Source organism: Pristis pectinata, chromosome 1, assembly GCF_009764475.1.
Source record: "Pristis pectinata isolate sPriPec2 chromosome 1, sPriPec2.1.pri, whole genome shotgun sequence".
Lineage (NCBI taxonomy): Eukaryota > Metazoa > Chordata > Chondrichthyes > Rhinopristiformes > Pristidae > Pristis > Pristis pectinata.
In genome coordinates, this window is record NC_067405.1 from 60950895 (window position 1) to 60966196 (window position 15302).

The 15302-nt window shown below is 37.9% G+C and overlaps 1 protein-coding gene across 6 annotated transcripts in view; it reads right to left on the bottom strand.

Moving 5' to 3' along the window:
• LOC127571220 (diacylglycerol kinase beta) overlaps positions 1-15302 on the bottom strand; it is a 450652-nt gene that overhangs the window by 290321 nt on the left and 145029 nt on the right. For 4 of the 6 annotated variants that reach the window (XM_052017424.1, XM_052017405.1, XM_052017414.1 and 1 more), the window contains 2 exons: positions 9819-9881; positions 6483-6731 (listed from right to left, as the gene is read on the bottom strand). The exons of 1 other annotated variant lie outside the window; for it this stretch is intronic. In XM_052017424.1, the coding sequence (XP_051873384.1) occupies positions 6483-6731; positions 9819-9881 (312 nt within the window). The remainder of the gene's footprint in view (positions 1-6482; positions 6732-9818; positions 9882-15302) is intronic. One more of the 6 variants, XM_052017441.1, reaches the window with a different exon arrangement.

A 15302-nucleotide genomic window follows, 5' to 3' on the forward strand; every position in this document is an offset into this window, starting at 1 on the left:
ACAACTCCTAAACAATGCCAACACCCAACCCACCTTCCCCTCCCCTCTCAGAATTCTGAAGAAAATGCTCCCAGTTTCTCAATCACCCACATCCACTCACTTTTCCTTGTCACACCAGTCCTCATAACTCCTCCCTTCCCACTGTTCTAGACCACATACACTTTTCAAATGAAGCAGAGATTTAATCATAGTTCTTCTAATTTAATATACTTCATTCACTGCTCACAGAGTGGTCTCCTCTACATTGAAGAAATCAAATACAGATTCCACACACCGCTGCTCAATTTGCAAGCATGACCTTGAACTTCTGGTTGCCTGTCATTTTAATTTTCTATCTCACTCCCACTTCTGACCTCTCTGTCTTTGGCCTCCTACACTATTGCAATGAAACTCCAATTCATGCAGGCACAGTCAGTCAGGGGGTTATTAAGGAGATGATTGTCCCTTAAAATACCTGCTTGCACTTACTAAGCAAGACTACAGAGCCTTTTGGTGGCTAGATTTCCAACCTAACTCCCCTTCCTAACAGAGACTAGCTAAACTGGAGTAAACGAGTTGTTGCAGCACATTTCAAGTGTACCTTGAAATACAAAAAAACATAGAACAGTACAGCACAGGAACAGGCCTTTTGCCCACGATGCCTGTGCCAAACACATTGCCAAATTAAACCAAATCCCTTCTGCCTGCATGTGATCCATATCTCTCCATGCCCTGCATAGTCATGTGTCTATCTAAAAGCCTTTTAAACTCTACTATCATATCTGCTTCCACCAACTAACGGTTAGCGTAATGTTACTACAGCGCCAGTGACCCGGGTTCAATTCCGGCCACTGTCTGTAAGGAGTTTGTACATTCTCCCTGTGTCTGCGTGGGTTTCCTCTGGGTGCTCCGGTTTCCTCCCACATTCCAAAGACGTACGGTTTAGGAAGTTGTGGGCATGCTATGTTGACGCCGGAAACGTGGCGACACTTACGGGCTGCCCCCAGAACACCCTATGCAAAAGATGCATTTCACTGTGTGTTTCAATGTACATGTGGCTAATAAAAATATCTTATCTTACTATCCCTGGCAGCCCATTCCAGGTACCTTCACCCTGTGTATAAAACTTGCCCCACACATCTCCCTTAAACTTTCTCCTTCTGACCTTAAATACATGTCCTCTTGTATTTGACATTTCTACTCTGGGGAAGGTACTCTGACTATCTACCCTATCTATGCCTCTCATAATTTTATAAACTTCTATCAGGTCTCCCCTCAGCCTCCGACTCTCCAGAGAAAACAGCCAAAGATTGTCCAACCTCTCCTTAAAGCTCATGTCCTCTAATCCAGGCAGTATCCTGCTAAACTTCTTCTCTACCCTTTCCAAAGCTTCTACATCCTTCCTGTAAAGGGACGACCAGAATTATAACAATGAAATGTTATGCTTTTGCCAGTATTGGTTCAGTTTCTTGTAAATGCACAAATTAACTAATTAGTTAGTAACTATTTTCAAAACCCCTTTAGAATGCATGTACATTTTAAGACATCATCTTCAACTATCATGTATTTCAATAAATGAATTGAATTTCTAGTTTTTTGGTGTATTAAATATTGCAGTAATACGTAGATCAGCTTTTGCCCAGGACCTGATAACCAACCATTGATTACCAGTGCCTGGTGATTTCATAGAGAACGTCGGTTGCATCCTGTATGCGGGGCAGCTCTGTCCTGAGTTAATTGACTGTACACTGCGATGTGCAAGTCAGAGGTTTGTTCCAGCCCCTTGGCTTCATGCAAGGCTTAACTGGCAGAAGTAGTGCAACCTCATTCATTTGATTTAAAAGGTAATGCAGTTGACTAGTTTATCTTCCTTCATTTTACTTTATCTTCATATATGTAAAATTAATTTGCAGAAATGCAATTTAAGTATCTTTTTAATAATTACTGTAATTTTCTCCTTTCTCATAGGCAGGATTAAGGACGACTTACTTCCACAAGTGAAGGAGGCTGAGGGGTGACCTGAAAGAACTATACAACATTACCAGAGGCACAGACAGGGTAGATAGTCAAAATATTTTTCTGGAAGTTGGGGTATCAAAAACAAGAGGGCATAGGTTTAAGGTGAGAGGAATGAGAAGAAAAAGTCTCAAACAAAGGAAGATGATTGTGGTGGTTGGATGTCAGACTTCTCTTCCACAGGACATCACTGCAGGTGTTCATTGGGACACAAGAACATAAGGAATAGAACAGACCATCTGCCCCCTGCATCCTGGGTCCAACCACTTTCAGCTACTTCATCAATGACCTTCTTTCCATCATTAGGTCAGAAATGATTAGCCGACCAATTCCATTTACAAGTTCTCAGAATAAAGAGCACCCCATTCGGGCATTGGCTGATTCATAACAAATCACATTTGTACCACACAAGTGCTAGGCAGTAAGTATCTCCAATAAGTAGTTCAGCATAATTCTGAACAGAATAGCCCATTTGAACTCCACTCTATATTCCAAATTAAATATTCATTTCCTCCACTACTGGTACTCTGGACCAACAGTGTATACAAGATGGATTTTAGCAACTCACCAAGGCTTCATCAACACCTCCCCATGAGCAACCTCTGCCACCCAGAGGGACAAGGACACCAGGTAAAAGGAAACAAAACTACTTCTAAATTTACCCCCAAGTCACACACCATCTGGAATTGCAGAGATATCAGTGTTCCTTCATTGTCACTGTGTCAAAAACCTGGAACTCCATGGCTCAAAGCACTGTGGGAGCTATCTTTATCAAATGAATTGCAGTGACTAGGAAGCAGAGCACCACCGTCTTCTCAAGGGTAATTAAAAGTGGAAAATACACACTGGCAACCCACAGTCCCCTTATGAATAAAAAAGAATTACACTGGATTCTAAGCCTGGACTTGCACCTCCATTTAATAGGGAAAAAATAAATTTAACCTAACTATGTCATAACTGTGGAAACGTTACTGCTACTTAGTTGAATCCATTCACCAGTTGTTGATTTATGTAACACCTTTTTACAATAACTGTCTACATTACCACTCAAATAAGAACATACTGTATAACTTGACTCCCTTCTCAAAAACATTAATAATTTATGTTTTATTTACAATAATAGCCATTTCACATCTGTCAACTGTCACTTCATGTTATTTTTTCAACATATTTCTTTTGAGAGAAGAAAATCAAAAGTAAATCATAGTTGCATATTTATTTTGGAGCAGGTTCAAAAATAATGAACAAGATTACTGAAGCCTCACAATGTTTAAAAGTCTGCAGTGGCAAAGTTTGTTCCTGTGTCAATGTTTCAGATTTGAATAATACAAATCTCTGCACTGAAGAGAAGCAAATCCTTGCACGCGTACCAGGTCAATGTCATTGGATCTCAAGGAAAGATTTTTTGTTATGTATTTCATGTCACAATGCAACAACATTAGGGTCAAAGATTTAGATTCAATTAACAAGACTATGCGGCAAACGTATCTGTTCTTCCTTTGCAAGGGATATCATCTGCTTTGTGTATTAGAGTTCTAATAGTTAAATCATGGAATCATTTTGGCTTCTTTTCCAGGCTCAAATTAACTGGGTCTGGAAGCAATCCAAATGACATAAAAATGGGGCATGAAAGAATTGCTTCCTGCAGCAGTCACATATTTCTTCTGGCAAGTAGACTGATGCTGATGGCACTTACAAAACTTGCAACTGATTCTGAAGGGGTTATAGAAGTACAACCTTACAGATTTCAACAGTCTTATTCTAACTCATAGAAAAGCATTAAAAATGCAGCAGTCCTAATTACCAAAGGTCTTATCGACGTATCACTGGTGCAAATTCAAAGTCCAGCAAGATGCATTGTGAGCCATCAGTGGCACGTGTCTGGATCATAGGAAAGCTTACGACCATGTAACCCATCTGGATTGTGAAAAAAACTGATAAATTTCCCTTCCTCAAAAATGGCCACTTCAACACAGCTGTAATAAACATCTTGAGGCAAAGCCAGAGACATCAAAGCTTTTCGAGTGGTGGATCACATATATGTCAAAGCCAATGGAATAAATAGTGCATTATTTTGAAATATTAAGCTCCAAAAAACAAAACTATAATACCCAATATTTAAAAGCAGTACTCTCTCAGCTCCTCAAAATTGTCCTTGGGCACCAGGTGAAGCCTAAACATGTATCATTAACGTTAGCCCAATATTAGAGATAGCTCCATTCAAATACACCTTTGTAAAAGATAAAATTCTGATTATGCAAGATGATTACTTCAGCAATCAATAGGCTAATCAAAGATGACTTAAATAGATCAGCAAATAAATTCAGAATACAGTAAAGTCCTGGACAATCTTTAGGAAAAAAGGGGAAGTGCTTAAGAGGAAGACAAACAGCTTGATCAGAGACAAAAGAAATTTAATAAAAAAAAGAATATAGGAGATTAGCACAACAATACCACAACAGAGGACATGCAGTGAAAAACTACAAGATGCAAACAGCCTTGAAACTAAGGATTGTGAATATCCCCTAACTATCCAGAAATAAGAAATGAACAGTATGCCTGTCCAACGATATTCCAAATAAATTAAGGATATTAATCAGATGGGAATCATTCAGAGACTGTTCAGATTCAAAACAAATAAATCCATCAGGATAAATGATGTTGAATGTAGTAGTTTTGGAGGCACTGACATTCTTCACAAGGCCACTCACCAGAACCAAGGGATTTACCATAAGATATGAAGCAGACTAATATCATTTTCAAATTCAAAAAAATGGTAAAGATACAGGCATGGGCATCTGCTTCATCCACAGTTTTACAATGGATCAATCATCAGGAGTAAACCTGAGGAAAGTCCATACAACTACAATCAAATGTGGTTTCAGAGAAGGTTCTGTTGGACTTCCATGAGGGAATGTCAACCAATGAGTCTGTGGAAAACCCTTAACTTTGCAAGATTCACTTTGTCAGGCTGTTAACAAACTCCAAAGGTGAGATTCAAATTAATCCCTTATAGGAGATAAAAATAAGGAACTAGTTTAAGAGGAGGAAATAATAAGTACTCATCAGAAGAGTATTGACCAAAGCAGGAAAATCACCTAGTGAGATAGTGTAGAGTGGGACCATAACTATCTATAATTTAGAAATGTACTGAGAAGTAACATGAATTTCAGAAAATACCAGAAAAAAATTGGACAAGATTGGCAAAGATTTGCAAGTAGATTAAAATAAAACTGGCGATTACATTTAACAAAGATTACATTTCACATTGATGACAATTACATTAAATTTTACAGGAAATGCCCAACATGGCATGAAACAGATGAAACTGAAGAGGAATCTTTTTGGTGGGAATGCAATTGTCAGGAAATATGATGAACCATGAACATAGCGAATATACTTCCTGACAAGACTAATGGAGGCAAAAATCCTGGAATAATTTAAGACAAAAAACCTCTCTGAATGTCTGAATCAAAATTTCATTCACAATTATTTTTTGTCTACCTGATGTGATTTTAATAATGGTGTCAAAAGTCAACATCATGTTTGAGCTTTTCATTTATAAACAAAATTTGGTCCATTAGCCAAAAGAATGCTTAAATTGCCTTTGCTTATGGCACTGAAAGCTGATCTTCTATGCTGCCTATTTATCTCATACAAACAGCATATGAACATGAACAACTTAATTAAAAATAGAAAAAATAACAAATTTTTATTAACTTTTAAATTCTTCTTTACTGAATTCAGTTTTTCCAAGTTCTTCAATTTTTCTTTCAGAATGATTAGCGGAGGTGCTCTGTTTATATGTTTTTAAAAGTTATAGCTAAAATATGCAGGCGAACAAAGTGTTTGTTACAAAGGGATCCTGGACAGTGAAGTGAATGGAAAATGCTTCAATCCTAAGTGATTACTTTCAGTCACAGCAAAGGTGGAAACAGTGATATTCAATTCTTTCCATGGCAGCACCCCTTGCAAATACTGATTCATTCACTGGAACACCATGCTAATACAAATTGTCCTAACTTCCAAAGATAGTGTCTGCTAAGCAAAGAAATACGGGCCACCATTGCATTTTAATTAAAATAAAACATAATAACACAGTTATACAAATCATTTGCTATTTCAATAATATAAAGAAAAATACACAAATTCAATTACCTGGTAAACAATCCAATGAGCTGGGCACCTCAATTTCAAAGTTTATGGACTATATAAAGTTGGTAGTTTTTAATATTATCACAGCTTTAATTACTAAGACCTTATAAAATGCATTGCAACTACAAAAATACTTAGAAAATTCATGTTGGCTTTGTTGATTTTTAGCATCCTAATCAATCCCGTCTTCTACACCATACAAGAAAGATCTAGCTTAAAAAATAACAATAATAAGCACAGCATTTTTAGAGGTCTAGTAAATAAATTTAATTTGAAACATGAACAAGGACTGAATCCTCTGCAAAAGGCGAAAAGTGAGGTAAAATCACTACCTGGGGACTGAGAGTTAAGCAGTGAGGCAGAGGAAATCCTGAAGGAGCCAGTGAAGTTGTGAGCAAAGTGAGCAGCGGCAGTGGATTTCTGAGAAGAAGACCGAGAGGAACCAGGAGAGTAAGTTGCTGTGGCAGCAGCAGCAATAGGAGCCAAGATGGGAAATTGCTGATCGGTGAGGTTAACCTGGGATTTCCTGCCATCTGGAGAGTGTCTTCTCATGGCATTCAGAATACTTTTGCCATTAATTCCTGCAGTATTCGTGTAAAGATAATAAAGATTAGCATAAAGCAGGTGAAAGGGAAAAAAATCATTTTTAACCATCCCAAGGTGTTAACAGCAGGGTAGAATGAAATAAAACAGCTGAAATAAAGCAGGGACTATCTCTGCTCCCCTTCCAGTTTGGGGGACTTTGCTGATGTTGCAGCAATATTGGAAAAAGATTTATAGGAAGACCTTGGAGGAGATTCCCAGCACATTTCTTATCTTTGTCCTGAATAAACAAAGCATTGGTGTTTTAAAATTTATCCCTGGAAGTGCAAAACTTCTTTCAGTGATATATTCAATGTTGATATTCGCTTTGTGAACCTATGTCAACAGCCCAAGGGGTAACATCACTAGTCGACTAATCCTATCCTTACCAGGAAGCTCCAGACATTTTTTTTGGTAGGTGTTACTGACAGTGACGGTGATCATGACCGGGAACCCTGTCTGGTTTTCCTTTTCCAATCCTAGTCACTGAGCCCTGTCCTCTTGGAGACAAACTGAACTTCAGTCCATTCAGTCTGTGAGTTTAATCTAATTGTTTCATCAACAGAATCAACAGTGGTAGTGCCAGTCTTTGAATCATCAAATCACATGAGTTTTAATTGAAAATCAGATTTTTTTTGAAAAAGATACAGGTAAAGCCATTTTCAGGGGTGCCAAGATCAAATTGTACTTAGATCAAATATAATTAACACATTTGAAATACCATAAGTATCTATAATTAGATCATTAAACTGATGAGCATCTCAATTAAATTATGGCTTCTCAGTTAAGCATTTTATTTGAATTCCTGTGCAACATGTATAAACATAACACACAGCAAAATAAATTTATTTTATAGTGGTGAAAGTCATAAAGTGGTCTATAATTCAAATAATGAAATTCCAGCTGAACAAAAGGTTTGTGTCCCCAAGCTATCCAGGAGACAATTCAGTTCTCAGTTTAGTGACTGGATAAAGCATTACATTGAGGACAGACATTCTGCCCTGGGATAGGGAAGTACTGGGTCATAATTGATCAAATGATCTTTGGACTTTGCCTTCAGCTGACTGATTACAAAAACAGCTTTGGTCCAGAAAGAAAAATCTGCATTTTCATAGCAATCACTTCTACGATCCTGGGTTGTCCCATAGTGGTTTTCAGCTGATTAAGCACATTTTTAAGCACAGTCATTGTTGCAATTTAGGAAAAGCACGGGCAATTTGTGTAAAGCAAGGGAATAATAACCACATTATCTGTTTTTGTTATGTTGGTTGGGAAATAAATAATAGTCAGGACATCAGGATAATTAACAGAGTCTTCTTCAAGACAGTGTCACAGGAACTCTTACATCCACTTGGGAGCAGACTGGGTCCTAGTTTAAATGTTATTGGAATGTCTGCATTGCCAACATTACAATGCTTCTTCAGTCCAAGACTGGAAAAGCAGGCTAGATTTTTGTGCCCAAGTCTCTGGAATGGGACTTAAACTGAAGGCCTTGGCTCACAGTGCTACTAATGGAACCATGGCTGAACTCAATATCCATGGCAGCCCAGTTTGTTTTACTCTTCCTGTTAGAGAAGGGTATTTAGTAACTATTGACCTGGAGAAGGAAGAAAACAGAACACCACACCACACCACATATTTTAAATTGGTTTATCAGGGTAGATTTTAAAGTGATGCAGTTCTCTATAACATGACGTATTATACATATTCATTTGATAATTTTTACTAAACTGGGGCAGCATCGTTCAGCACAGATAGGTGCACAGGAAAATACTGAATTAGAAAAGATTCAGTCTAGAATTACTTATCTCCCTGTCTTTCACTCTACCAATTATCTTTTAATAGGTAATTGTAAGTTTAATACAAAAACTGAATATATTTGCAACTTCATTCTATTACTATCATACACCATTTTAAACACTGTAATGTATTTATCACTTTGTAAGCAGAATAAAGCTAGACACCTGTTTGAGATCCTATTTATCCAACAAAAAGACCTAGAATTTATTATACAGTCATTTATGTTATGACAACAGGTTTATCTGAGTTATAGCCTTGAAGCTCTGGAGATACCTTGTTCACTCATCAATAACATAAATGTTCACTATTTTAGAATTACTTACGTGAGACTGACAATCATAGATAACAGTATTTTGTACAATCGTGCAAATATATAACAACAATCTCCATATATAAAGCATCTTTATCACAGCAATAATGTCCTTAGAGGTGGATAAAAGGAAATATTAGGGCAGATGATCAAAAGTTTGGATAAAGAAACTGATTTTGAGGAGAGACTTGTAGAAAGGGAGACAGAGAAGGTGGTGATTTAGGGAGAAAGTTTACAGAGATTTGGGTCTTGGCAGCTGGACACCCGGCTGCTAATTAAGGAGTGATGAAATTCAAGGCTGCTGAAGATACCAGAATTAGATGTGTGCAGATAACTCAGGGAGGTATAGGGTGGAGAACATGACAAAAATATGAACACAAAGCAATTTAAAAAAACAAGAACGAAAATTATATAACAGAGGCAATGCTTTACTGTGAGCTGTTGTGAGTCACCGAACACAAAGGCAACGGGTGAACCAGACAGGACATTGGCAGCAAAGTTTTGAATGGCCTCAAGTTTACTGAGTTCTGAATGAGGATGGACAGCTAGGTGTGTGCATTGGAATATCCAAGTCTAGAGATAATGACAGTATGAATGAGGATTTCAGTAGCATATGAGCTGAGTTAAGCAATGCTACTGAGCAGGAAATGAGACATGCAATTCAAAGCTTTACTCAGGCTATGAAGGCAAGGTTATGAGCAGTCAGGCCCAGTTTCAGGGAATTGCTGGGGACAGTGATATAGTTGAGAGATAGGGAAGTAAGTAGGTAATGGGAGCCCAAAACAATGGCTTGTTCTTGCCAATGTTTACTGAGAGCAAAGCCTTTAAATGATAGATTACATGCAAAATACAAGTTGCACAATTCTATTTCCGTGTCCAGAGTAGAACCGGGCACAACCCTACTATATAGCATAAGCCAACATGCACAAAAGTAATAGAACAATAGGTTCAATGGAAAGAAGGATGCATGATGTACCTGTAATAGGAGCACATGCTACTTCTGTCTGGAAGGAGATGCCAGAATCTAGAGTTTTTGGTTCTATAACAAACAATATTTAAAAGCAATTTCATTTAATAACTAGATGCTGCAGAATTTTTAATAGATTATTACATATTATTAAAAAAGGATATGAAAGTTATAGCAATATTGATTGTACCAAACTGAATCATACCAGTCTTTTGAAAATCAAAAGGCTATTAAATGTAAGAAAATAAGCAATTGCAGTGAACAATATCTTAAAAATAAAGCACAATTCCTTAATTTTGATTTGGTTGTATGACATTAACTACCATGATAAAAAAGGCCTATATATTGGTGTGGGCTTTCAAGTGCACAGAAATTTCTAGCCCAGACTATTCTCTGTCTAATAATACTGACAGTATAAACCGATTTAGAAATCTTGTTAGAGAACCAGATATATATTTAAATATTATATCCTTCAAACAATCATGGCCAGTTTATAAAAAAATTTGTATTTTAACTTCATCTTATAGAATATAATTCTTCACCCAGAGGGTAGTGAATCTTTGGACTTCTCATCCACGAGGGCCGGAGAGGTTCAGTCACTGACTACATGCAAGATGGAGATCAAGAGAATTTTATATATGAAGGGAACCGATGCATAAGGGGTTAGTGCAGGAAAATGCTGCAGAGATAAAACATCTATCATGGTCTTATGTAATAGTAGAGAGAACACCAGGGGCCAAATGACCTACTTCTATATTCATAGGACAGTCTCAAAGAAGGAGCTGGTTTCCCTCCACATCTAGCAAGCTCCAACAGACTGCCACAGCTCACTCACCATATTCAGATAAAGTCTGAATGCTAGAAGTGGGTGCACCCAACACTCTGCCAGTATCAACAATGTGGATGGAAATCGAATTCCAACCCCACCCCCACTAATCCTACCTCCAAAGCAACTTAACATTTTTATCATTGCTACTTACTAAAATGATACTTATCTAGTGTTCACAATGTGGTCTCCTTTACATTGGAGAAAACAGATGCAGATTGGGGGACTGCTTTGTGGAGGACTTGTGTTCAGTTTGCAGGAGAGACCCTGGGCTTCCTGTTGTCTGCCACTTTAATTCACCATCCTACTCCGACCTGACTCTCTGTGCCACCGTTAGAACGAAGCCCAATGCAAACTTGAACAACAATGCCTTATTTTCTGTCTAGGCATGTTGCAGCCTTCAGGACTCAATATTGAATTCTCCAACTTTAGATAACGCACTCTTTCTTTCTGTCTCTAGAAGAACTGGCTATTTCTGCCCGTCATCGTTTTGACTCAGTTCTTATTTCTTGTATAGTCTGAACTGCTGGGCATGTCCCATAACCTTGCTATTCATAACACATTACTCTGACAAAGAAGCATAATCAGATTCTAACTGTTACATTCACTCATTTGGTCTCATCTGATCAGAGGTATTCTCTTTGTTCTAGACATCCCACCCCCTCCTTCTCCTCTACTGTTTTCTCTCTTTCCCAGTTCTGCCAAACGGTTTTGGATCTGAAGCATCAGCTGTATCTCTTTCCATGAATGATGCTTGACCTGCTCAGTGTTTCCCTCACTTTCTGTTTTTACTACGTATTCAAATGTTATTCCCCCCCAAAATGGACACCAGCTGACTAGCATGAAGCACAATGTATTTAAAAAAATTTCATTACACTGGCTATACTTCAAGGATGCTTCAGTGCTTAATTGGTTATATCTTAGGATATCTGGAGATTATTTCACAGTGTTGGAGAAATGAAGATGTTCTTTTGATTAAATAAAATTATCTCGCACTAATTCCACTTTGAGACTGCATTGTGAGTTAGTTTGTGAATCTCTATTTAAACATACTATGTGGTGCTTGAGATTTAAACAGTACATGCAAGTTAAAATGTGAACTGGGAAAGTGGAGATGTTGGTTGGAGATAGGAATGGCTTGCCCCATCCATGATGTCTCACTTAAAGCCCACTGTCATTAATAATAAAGGGTAATCAAATGCAACAACCAGTGCACTGTTATTGGCCTGGTTCAATTATTAAAATAGCTTTACTGTGGGAAAAAAAAGATTGCTTTCTGTCACTAACAGGAGCATGGGTCACAGGAATGATGCCAGGGTAATGTAAAACGAGATATTAAAACAGGTTTTAATGAAGTGTCTTCAACCTGAAACATTAACTCTGTTTCCCTTCCTACAGATGTGACCTGACTTGCCGAGTATTTCCAGCAATTTGTTTTTATTTTAGATTTCCAGCATCTGCATTTTTTTTGTTTTCTTTAACTCTGACAATATCAGCCGACAAGAGTCCACAGCATCACAGTTTCCTTCTGCGCTTCCAGGGTCAAGTGCCACCATAAGATCCATCATTAATAGGGTCCCCACCGACATCAATAGCTCGTCAATTATTGCACCAGGAATAATTCATAACGAATTCATAAATTCAAGGAATTTCTATATGTTTTTAAATTTGAGTAGGAAGCCTTAAACACAAGGACTCAAAGTCATTGGTAGCTGCATGGCCAAGGGCTAATGTGTGGGATGATCTCGAGCGGCGCACTGAGTCCAGGGCAATTTAGCCCATTGTTTCAGGCAGCATTTCTTTTTTCTATGTAAACTCTCGAGTCATGCACAATGCAAATCAATACACCACTGAGGTACTGAGGGTCAAAAAAAACTTCTCTCCTCTTCCATCGGGTAGAAGATACAGGAGCCTGAAGGCACGTACCACCAGACTTAAGGAAAGCTTCTACCCCACTGTGATAAGACTATTGAACTGTTCCCTTATACGATGAGATGGACTATGACCTCACAACCTACCTTGTTGTGACCTCGCACCTTATTGCACTACACTTTCTCTGTAGCTGTGACACTTTACTCTGTACTGTTATTGTTTTTACCTGCACTACCTCAATGCACTCTGTACTAACTCAACGTAACTGCACTGTGTAATGAATTGACCTGTACGATCGGTTTGTAAGACAAGCTTTTCACTGTACCTCAGTACAAGTGACAATAATAAACCAATACCAATAAATTCAGATAATAGTACATCTCTGGGAATACAGTGATGACTGCTTCTTGCCACAATAAAACACAGAAGTATGACATAATTGAGTCACTTGCTCACTAATGTTAAATTGTTAAAGAATATTTTGATTATCCCTTGCGCTAATTATTCCATGCAATAAGTGATTTCCTAAACTCTATTTAAGGTTGCTTTCATCCAAAATGGAAGGGTAAAAAAAAAACTCCTGGACAATAAATGCCCAAATTCAAAGTTGAAGAAATTTTATTTCAGCTGCAAATGTAGAAAAATATGTTGAGCAAATGTGGCATTCAATTTGACGAGGCTACAGATTGTTTCAACAGGGATAGGTAGATCAGTAAATTTAAAATTTCCAATGCTTAACTATACCCAGAGAACCCATGTTCCCTGCGTATTCATCCATCTGTTCTAACCACACAACCTAGCTTTTTTTTTAAATACACAGGTTGTCATTCTCAAATATCACTTCAAATCCATACTTATAAAATGAAAATACAGCATTCATAATTCAGAGTATTAATCCAAATGGAACATTTTCTTATCCAAAACAGAAACAGAAATTTCTATGGCCATTTTGTTGGACATCTACTCAAAATTCACTCCACTGTTATTACATTGATGAAATTTTCAATGACATGTGTAAACTGTTGTATATGTTCTACAAAAATAGGATTTCATGAATACAAGCCCACAAATGTAGATTGCAGAATTCCACTAACCACACTCCATATCATACAAAAACATGTTCCGATGCTTTTAAAAACAAGCCATAAAACTCTGAACTGGAAAATCTTTTCCTCCATATTAGAGTACAGATGCAGAGGTAGGCTGCTTCATTTTCATTTGTAATAAATTGTCACTATAAATGCATTAATTACTCCAGCCATGTTCCCAAGACACTGCCCGTGTTAATTTCAAGGTGAGGGCTGCAGGTCACATCTGCTGAGCCAGCACGTTTTTGGCAATGGTTCCTTAAAATTAAGTAAACGGACTCTGTAAAGCATGGCCTGGCGTAAACCTGCCACATTTTGGATGGAAAACAGAAGGCTTGGAGCCCTACCTTGGGCTTGGTACTGATAGCTATCGCTTACTTACAGCTATATTGAAGAAGGTTGAGCAGAGGACAATAAATACCAGAGATCCTCCCTTCCACACCAATGAATTCATGATAGTCTGCTCAATGACAAAAGTAGGGAATCTAGGTCGGACCCGGAGGCCTGAGCTCATCCACCATTCTTCAAACATTTTTCAAATAGTTTATACAACCATTAAATACGAGTCCAGAGATATAAAAATGCATACAACATACATGGTGCCTCATATATTCTCAGAAAGCCGTTTCTGAAACAGCAGGATTTATTAACACCTTCCTAACACTTTGATGAGTCTTTTTTGTTAGAACCATCAGTCTACTTATTTTAGAAAATTGCACAAGTTTAGAAACAATGGTGCAATGTTAAAATGAAAATAGTTGCCCTGATCAGCTTCTAGGGCTGTTAGAGAAAACCTACGTACAGTCAACTGGATGGTCATTTGCCTTAATACATCAGAGGTGCAGTCATTAAAAAGGCCATACAGCAATTTCATGTGCTGATCAAGGACATTTGCTTCCAACATTGCATCTTTCTTTGGATGTGTTCAAAAGTTACAGGTAGTGCTGCTGCCTCAAAACCCCAGTTATCTGGATTCAATCCTGACCTCCGGTGCTTTCTGTGTGGAGTTCGCATGTTTTCCCTGTGACCACATGGTTTTCCCCGGATGCTCTAATTTCCTTTCACATCTGAAAGATGTGCTGCTTGATAGATTGATTGGCTACTGTAAATTGCCCCTAATGTAGGTGGGTGGTAGGAGAATTTGAGTGGAGTTGTTGGGCGTGTGAGAGGGAATAGGTTACAGGGAAACGTGGGGGGGAATGGTATTGATGGGATTGCTCCGAGAGCCGGCATAGACTTGATGGGTTGAATAGCCTATGTTGTAAGAAAAAGAATGAGAATCATCTCTCATGCCTTCTGCAAGAACTAAACCCTATAGCGTGACCAAATCAAAATATTATTATAAACAGTCAAGTTTAAAGCAGAATGGATCTCCGCTAATAGATAAATTTATGCCAAAATTATTTTCCATTCAAATTATTATCCAGCAGATACATGCCCAGATTTCCACCCAATGTTCAGTTTTCTGTCTGTCTAGTTGGAAGAATACCCACAGGTGCATGAATAAAATTCTTAAGATGTATCAGAATCTCCACAAACAGTGTTTGAAATATTACATCCAAATTCTTTGAACATTTTTCAAACAGTTTATACAACCACTAAATACGAGTCCAGGGATTTAGAAGAGGATTTAGTCCATATACCTGGCTTTCAGTGCCACTGTGGTTTGATCATTCTTTTCAAACTTTAAGCAGCAGCCTGGTAAAG